The sequence below is a fragment of the Bombyx mandarina genome, chromosome 12, assembly GCF_030267445.1.
Source record: "Bombyx mandarina strain Sakado chromosome 12, ASM3026744v2".
NCBI classification, from domain to species: Eukaryota; Metazoa; Arthropoda; class Insecta; order Lepidoptera; family Bombycidae; genus Bombyx; species Bombyx mandarina.
The window spans coordinates 3,279,621-3,288,700 of NC_143219.1; the positions used below are offsets into that span (position 1 = coordinate 3,279,621).

Genomic DNA, 9,080 nt, shown 5'->3' on the forward strand with positions numbered 1-9,080 from the left:
ACATGCCCGTTGAAAATAATGAATTTTGTAATTATTGCATAGCTTAGCTTGAGCTTGTATGGCTTAGCTTAGCTTAGCTTAGCTTAGCTTCGGCTTGTATGGTCAACTTTCTTTTGCCTAATTTTCAAGAAAAACAAAACGACCCACAAAAAGTAATTTGACATTGTGGTTGTCGTGTCAAAATATTTTTGTTTTGTTCTTGGAATATTTAATAAAATAATCGGTTATTGTGTTATTATTCTAATGTTTTATGTTTACTTTTATTACAAACCGTACATTTTGTTACACCTAAAGACTATTTATCATAATTAATGAAGTTAAAATTTCATCCAACTTGTTACTGTATTAGTCATGTCAGATTGCGCGCTGGTTACCAATGTAAGCGAACACGATGCGAGCATGGATGTGGGGAGCGACAAGTCTCTATTCGAGCCTACTGTTGATATGATGGTCAATGATTTCGATGACGAGAGAACTTTAGACGAAGAAGAAGCTTTAGCTGCAGGCGAGCAACAGGACCCTAAGGCCGAGCTCAATAGCCTTCAGAAGGAGGGAGATATGCCTTTAGAGGAACTCCTGGCTCTGTACGGTTACGACAGAAACATGGAAAAGCCAATTCCTGACCAAGTTCCAGAAGTAGTTCCTGAGGAAACTGAGAGAACGGAGAGGGCTGAGAGGACTGAGAGAAATGAATCTGCCCTTTCCCAATTATACAATGAGAATGCAAACCCTGAAGCTACTAGATGCCTTCGGTCTGGCTCAAGACCTCCCTCTGAGGAGGAAGATGATTATGATTACAGTCCAGATGAGGAAGACTGGAAAAAAACTATAATGGTTGGTAGTGACTATCAAGCTGCTATACCTGAGGGTCTATGCAGCTATGATGATGCATTACCTTATGAAAATGAAGATAAACTACTATGGAATCCTTCTATTCTTGATGAAAGAATCACTGAAGAGTACATGCGAAAAGTGTGTGCTCTGAATTTAGGCACCGGGATTGAATTAATTCCAAAAGGAAAACAGCTTCGTGATGATGAAGAGGCCCTGTACTTATTGCAACAATGTGGCCACAATGCAGAGGAAGCCTTGAGACGGAAACGCATTTCTGCACAAACTCCACCTCACGCAAGTCTTTGGTCAGAAGAAGAATGCCGAAATTTTGAAAATGGCCTAAAAGCACACGGAAAAGACTTTCACTTGATAAGGCAGAACAAAGTACGAACTCGGTCTGTCGGAGAACTCGTCCAATTCTACTATATTTGGAAAAAAACTGAAAGGCATGATATATTTGCAAATAAAGCTAGATTGGAGAAGAAAAAGTATACTTTGCATCCTGGTCACACTGATTACATGGATAGGTTCTTAGAGGAGCAAGAGGCAAGTGGAGGAAGTGTGGTGCGACCTGCATCTCCATCGCCCATGATGGACTATGCAACCTCTCCTGTCACTCAACCCGACCCTCTTGCTCTTGGTGAGAAAGAAGTATTTTCGCAGTTAAATACACATAACACACCCCCGAGGGCCATGTCGACAGAAGAACCAGAAGCAGACACTGGACCGTAATTTTAATTTCTCACTTTGTAGAATGCACTGTTTGTAATATACTTAAGTAAATTTTAAATTAGAAAGGTAAAAAAATGCTGTAATATGTGTTTAATTCTGTGTTGATTTTATTTGAAATAGCTTTTGCTAAATTGTATGTTTCAACCTAAATATTGAATATAGTTTATAGTTTATATGTCAATATTCTTACTGTAGACTTAAACTATAAGCAGTGGTTGTTTATGTACGTTAGATATAATAATGATCATTGAAAAAAATGTAGAATGAAGAATGTCTCACTGTAATCATTGATTCAGGTGTATTGTTCAGTAACCGTGAAGTATGGAGCAAGAGCTTGTTTTTAAGTCACAAAAATAAAGTAATTTTTAAAAGTTTAAAATTCTCTAGGAATATTATCCATTAATACCTAATGTAGGTTAGTATTTAAATATATCAATCTTAATGTAAAAAAAATATAGGTATAGAATTCATCAATATCATTTTCTGTAGATGTGTATTAAGCTCTTGTGACATAGCTTTCAAGAAATCAATTTTAATGATTTTACACATTTAATTTTGGATTATCCAATTTGTAATTTTCTAAAATCTGTATACTCTTTATAGACACAGCTATTGTGTTCATTAATTTTCTTAACAATGCAAACTATAGAAGTGAGTAAATGCTTGTGAGATTGTACACAGCGAAGGCTGCTTAGTCAGGGATGACTATAGATTGTTTCGAACAACTACTAACATAGATAAGACATTTAGAAACTTATTTTTTTTAACACCTATATGATACACAGACCTGTTTTTGTTCATTCCTCATCTGCATGTATGCATAAATGAAAAATCGCCTATCTTTTGTTTGTTATTGTACACATAATTATTATTGTATCCATAAATAGTATCTAATTTTCTAATTTCATATATTAAATACCAATCTCAGATTTAAATCACTGTTTCATACATACAGATAGATAGGCTGCTGAAATTATCAGGGTTTATTTTATTGCCATTTTGCTATGGGGTTTTAAAAAGTAATAGTCCTAAAATAAGATAAATTCCCTTATTCATAAATCATATTGACATTAATTATTTCTACAGTATTTTTATATTTCTGACTAAGATAAATTCCCTTATTCATAAATCATATTGACATTAATTATTTCTACAGTATTTTTATATTTCTGACTGGATTTTATTTAAATGAATGAGTATGGTGGCTTTTTAGCATTTGATTTGTACAATGTACAAAATATTATTAATTTGTTAATCATATTTGTGAATAAGGGAGTAAAATAATTAAATTATGAATTTATGAATGTACCTGTCTATATCTAGATGGGTGTCGTATAAAATTGTGGATTATTTCATGAAAATAAACAGTGCAAAATGTTTTTTTTATTTCACACTAGCTTTTGCTCGCGACTTCGTCTGCGTGGAATAGTTACTTTGGCATAACGCTAAATTTTACCCGCCTCTTCATTTACGTAGAAAGTGAAAATATTTTTGAATAATAGAATGTTGAGGAGTTATTTAAGGTACCAAAATCCCGTTTTTTAACCGACTTCAAAAGAGAAAGTTATCAATTCGACCGTAATTTTTTATCTATATATGTTCATGGATTCCTCGAGAATGCTTGAACCGATTCTGATAATTCTTTTTTTTTTCTTCGAAAAGGTAGACTTCTCGAATGGTCCTGTTTACAACAGATTGATGATGGGATCTTGGAGAAATCCAGAAAAATCTTTAATTGTCAAAGCCTATCTTGAAGTGGTTTGGGTGTTTCAATGTTGTAATGAATAACGTATTTATTATCTTCTTTATCAATATCATCTTTGTAAAACACCTTCAGAAATAATGCTTTATTTTAGAACAAATTTGTATAACATAAAAACGTTATAGTGAGCCAACCTATATAGACATCGAGATTATATTAAATACGTACGTATAATGTACGTAGTACATAATATCTCGATGTATATAGACCTAATTATGCTGTCGCGGACTTTTTTTTAGATCTTTTAAAGGAGAACAATTCTCTTATAGGTACATTACTTTAGCGAAACTTAAACCGTTTCCGCAGCGCACGCAGTGGAAGCTCTCAAAAGGAACTAAAACCCCGATTTTGAAATATTCTTCATTGGTGCTCCGCTTGCATTGGTCTTAGCGTAATGTTATATAGCCTATAGCCTTCCTCGATAAATGGGTTATCTACCACTAAAAGAGTTTTTCAAATCGGACCAGTAGTTCCTGAGATTAGCGCGTTCAAACAAACAAACTCTTCCGCTTTATAATATTTAAAAAAAAAGTATAGATAATAATATCTAAGTTTGGAGCCATTAAATTTTTTACTTATACTTCAGAATCGCTGTAGACAGACAGTGACTACGGTACTCCCTCATTCTCTGAAAGAGTCAGTGTCAAGACAATTTTCTCTGAGTCTGAACCATAGACCTATACTTCAGTGGTCTGAACAAATATGCATAACGCAGTTTGCGTCACTATGTCACGCATGGGAGTGAATTCCTTACTCTGTTTACTCAACTAGGATTCTGTGATGTGTAGGCTACGTTACCCCATTATAATGCTTCGGTAACAGTTCAATTTTTTTTTTTAGGATAGCTGTTGTTCCGTAAACCTTTCCAGTTTCACCAGGATATGTGGGCGAGCAAAGGTTCAGCCAAGAGGGATGGGATTTGCTAACAGCTGAACAAAGGAGATCTAACAACTCCAGAACAGCTGCTTCGCGGATGAATGTACTATCGGATCGGAATCGCGATCCGCTAAGAAACAGCGGGCTGATGGATGGGTTAGGTTACACGTCTAACTCTTTGCCGAGTACGATAAACGGGTTCCTTAAGCCAGTTCCTAGTGTTACAAACAGTTCAACATGCGTGGGTGGTTTACCTACTTATACTAATAAATACAAGCGATGACATCTTAAATCGAATGCAAAAGGTAATGAGCGGAGGGGCTGTCGTAAAAAGACTGATGGACTGTGTGAAATATGATATACGAGAGAAGGGTGTAATTGCAGAGATAAAGTATGATAGATCTGAGAGGAAAAAGAAGGCATTTTGCACCGATTCCAGATGTGTAGTAAGCATGTGACTCCGATAGTGAGTTATGGGCAAGAAGAAGAGTAGAGTCGAGTAAAAATCAATAGTGTTGAATATCGATATAAAAATAAATTCCTAGAAACTACATTGTACTTCACTAGTGTCAGTTGTATAGTTGTTCAGTTGTCAAAATGATTTTTAAACCTTGAATTTCATGAAATTTTCCCCACTCGATATCACAGAACACTATTACTTCTAGCGAAGCTCGATATGCACCTAGATACTATCAGTATGATTTTCACATAGGATTTTTTCTAAAACACTTTGTACGAAAGGTGTGTGAAATTTGAACGATATTTACTGTTAAACAATATCTGTTAGAATAGTTGTTGAATTTGATCTTGCAATTCATTTCACAACATCATACAACCTATGTTGTAACGCCGCATACAAATATTGATTGAAATTTCATTGAAAGTTCGAAACCATGACTAGAGAAATGAGTGCTAAAGAGATACTTAATGATTTTAAAGAGAATTATATTAAATTCCGGAAGCTACTTGACGAAGACAGCAAGAATGATCCTGAAAATGCACCATATTTTTCTAAGTACAAAGCTAAAGAAATATTGAATAATATGTATGTTTTTTTAAAGACCTTAAAGACTGAAGGTTCCCCTGTCGATGATACCAAACTCGATGCTATGATCGGATATGTTTTGTTGAACATTGGTATAGTAGAAATGGATACAGAGGAACCTACAGCTAGTGAAAAGAGTCTCAATGAAGCTGTTGATCTCCTTCTGGAAAATTCTCTAAAACCCGAAATTGTTGTGACACTTATTAATGTCTACAACAATATTGGAATCTTATGGTCCAACAGAGATGACCCTGAAAAAGCAAAAGCTTCATTGGTTAAGGCAAAAACTTTGTATGAGGACTTTAAGTGCACTCTACAGATGCCATTACCTATAGAAGTCATTATAAATTATGTTGGGGAAACTTTGATAGATGATTTTATGTATTTGGAAAAATCTTATACTTTGACCTTGTATTATTTAGCTCAGGTGTTTGGTGTGTTAAAGGAGAACTTGAAATCAGCAATATATTGTCATGTAACATTAAGGAGACAGCTGGAATATAATGATTATGAACCTATAGACTGGGCATTGAATTCAGCTACATTGTCACAGTTCTTTGCTGAGCAAAATGGGTTTTACCAGTCAAGGAATCATTTAGCAGCTGCATCAACAATCCTTGATCAATATAAGCAACTGTTGGAGGCTGCAGTTGATCAAGATGAGGAATACTTAGCAAAACTAGAGACTTTTAAACATAGGTCTGCAGATGTTGCTAGGTGCTGGGCCAAATACTGTCTTTTATTGATGATAGCTTCAAAAACTAGGCTACTGGATGATGATGAAAAACTATCAGAGTCTATTACAGGTCAGTTATGCATCTAATATTTCTGTATTTATCCCCTTGTCTTAATTTTCTTAAATCTATGTTTTATCTTTGAAATTTTAAAATATCTTTAAATTAAAACTTTTCATTTCAGATATGTCAAACCTCAGCTTAGAAGACACTGAAAACATTTGTGAAGGTAATCTTAAGAAACTAACTTTTCCGAATCTCGATGTTACAAAATATGAAAGCAAAATAGGAGATAAGTTCCTCCTGACTTATGAAGATGCTAGAGCAATTTTTTTAAGTTGCCAAAACTGGTTGAACCAAGCCAAGGAATATTATAAACTAGAAACGTTGGCTTCAGATTATATAGAACTTATTTTAGATAGCTCTCAGGCATACAATAATCTAGCATTTTTTGAGGATAATGATGATCGTAGGGCTAAAATGTTGAAGAGGCGAATTGATATGCTTGAAAACTTATTGAATGAAATAAATCCTACATATTATTTACAATACTGTAGACAGATTTGGTACGAACTCGGTGTTGTTTACACAGACATTTTGAACATAAAAATAGATAAATGGCCCAAGAGCGAAGCGACAGTTCAAGCAAGAAAAAAAATTGATTTGCTATGCAATAAAAGTATTGAAAGTTACACCAACTTTATTAATTCGATAAACGATAAAAATGGGAAAGTACCTGCAAAAATTAACCAGGAATTAATAAGACCTCTGATAAATGCTCTTGTTGCAGTCGGTAGGAACAGTATGAAACGCATGGCTGTAAATAAAATAAACCAATTGTGCCATGTTCAGAAAAGCCTTGATTCATACCAAACTGTTGTGGACATCTGTGATACACACGAAGAAGTTGCAGTGATGTTCACTGAAGAGTATAAGCTATGCCAAGAAATGTGTCAGATTTTACCTTTAAAAATCAAGAAGTTGCAAACTGAAATTGCTGGATAGAAGAATTAGTTGAAACTAAAGAGTTTTATGAATTATTATATGGTTATTAATAAGACTTGCTTTGCTTCATATTTTAAATATAAAAGTAAAAATCAATTTATATTCGCAAAAGTAAACATTCATTATTTTATTAAGCAAATGTTTTATGATCTCGATTACATTACATATTCATAAACTATGTAATCATACCTGGCCAGGCTTTGGTTTGGCTTTGTTTGAAATTAATAACTTCCAAATTAAATAGATTTTGTTGCAATTAAATGGGTTTTTAGTATAAATATGCTCGAAACACTAAAGCTCTTTCTTAAATTAAAATTGCTTATGTTACTCCTTGAAACGTCGGCTATGTGTCCGTTAGTTAAAGCTCGTTCTGTGTGTTAAGTGCGAGATTTTTAACGTTTTTGATAGGTAGCGTAAAAGCTAACTTTAATTTGTATGGCGTTTGAACAATTGCCGCTAGGGGCGCTGTTTCAACTACATACAAATGTAAGTGAATTTTTACGCGATCGCGAACGTTAAAAAACTCGCACTAAGCGTACAGATCGGTACTAGCGTTACAGAGATTAGCCAAAAACAGACTTTTTTTTTCTTTTTTCCCTACCTATGCTGATAGCCTTGAGAGGCTATTTCAGCTTACCCTAGCGTGTGTAGGTGAGCTCACGGGGCTCAAACCGGAGAGTTGCGAACACTGACTCTAACAAGAGCAGTGCTTCGCAGAATCTACCACCGGATCGGAAACGCGACCCACTGAGAAGATCCGGCGAGAAACTCAGTGGGCTGTGCCTGTGGGTTAATTCGCTCGTCGAGCCCTTCGTCAAGCGTCAAGCAAGCGACGGGTTCGACGAGGACGGTGACCGGTGCTTGTGGTGCCTAAAAGCACCGTTAATGGATCAGGAGGATCCGTAATGACGTGCTTTGGGCGACGTCGACGGTTTACCATTCGGTCTACTGGGTCGGGTATGTAGTTTCCAGCGGCCACGATGAGAGGGTTCTCATGTCGTGCCGCCTTCTCAAAATGGCGCAGCGATGCCGACTATAGGTACTTACTAACTGAATCGAGCTCCAGGTCATCGTGGAGATCCACGTTCCTCAGGAACCATGGTGCCTCGACGGCTATCCTGCAGAATCGGGATTGAATAACCTGAAGGGATTTCAAGTTGGTGCGGGCTACGTGAGCGAACACTACGCTTGCATACGTCATGACGGGGCGTATGCAAGTTTTGTAGAGAGTTACCTTATTACGGAGGGACAGTTTGCTTCGACTACAAAGCATTGGGTAGAGTCGTTTTAGTATAAACGCGGCACGGTCGCGTACCGTTTTACTATGGGGACGGAATGTCATCCCTCTGTCGAGGGTGACGCGATATTTGACCTTCGAGGCGTGGGCCTCGAAGGTCAAATACCGTGGGGTATGGGCTGGCCAAAGAGAGTGATGGGGCTAACGGAGGAGGTGTTTGCGCGCCTATTAAGGAGTGGGATGCTCGAAGTGGTACAGCCTGACGAACACGATTTTTTTGTATTCTAGTGATGTGATGTCGATGAGCGACGTTGACCACTCAGCATCAGGCGGGCCATAAACATTTTCATACGATTTTAGATGCTATTATGAAATTTAAATTTAATAAAAAGAAATTCTTTAGTTATGTGTATCTACCTAAAAATATGACTATATGAATGGGTTTTGAAATTTGCATCCACATTTCATTAATTGTTAAAGTGATCAGATACGGTGAATTAAGTTCATACAGCCAAAGGTTCGTTTAAACGGCTGTACGGTATAGGCTTAGTATAACATCACTCTACTTCGGTAAAAACACAGAAATTTATTCACATCAATAAAAAACTAAAGTATTTTGAAATTATTGCTTGTCCGGAAAGACAGAGAAAATACATGATTACATTATGTATGTATGTATGGGCAAAATAAAATACTCTAACTATTTTAATCCAATTGCCCAAACACGGTCATGAATTTGGAGTGAATGTGGTTATTAAAATCTCAAACCGGAGCAGGTTTATCAGGTCAGAATACTCGTCTTACGCAGACGGTCATGATTTTCGAACACCATCGCACTTCCCGAGACAGCAGATT

At 36.1% G+C, this 9,080-nt stretch overlaps 2 protein-coding genes across 2 annotated transcripts; both read left to right on the forward strand.

Moving 5' to 3' along the window:
- Positions 1-135: 135 nt before the first annotated feature.
- On the forward strand, positions 136-2,945 carry LOC114243103 (mesoderm induction early response protein 1). Its single transcript, XM_028174477.2, has one exon. The coding sequence runs from the start codon at positions 352-354 to the stop codon at positions 1,564-1,566; it is 1,215 nt and encodes a 404-aa protein (XP_028030278.1). The 5' UTR covers positions 136-351; the 3' UTR covers positions 1,567-2,945.
- Positions 2,946-4,769: 1,824 nt separating this feature from the next.
- Positions 4,770-7,249, forward strand: LOC114243135 (KIF-binding protein). The gene is made up of 2 exons (XM_028174512.2): positions 4,770-6,055; positions 6,168-7,249. The coding sequence occupies exons 1-2, from the start codon at positions 5,098-5,100 to the stop codon at positions 6,986-6,988; spliced, it is 1,779 nt and encodes a 592-aa protein (XP_028030313.2). The 5' UTR covers positions 4,770-5,097; the 3' UTR covers positions 6,989-7,249.
- Positions 7,250-9,080: the final 1,831 nt, after the last annotated feature.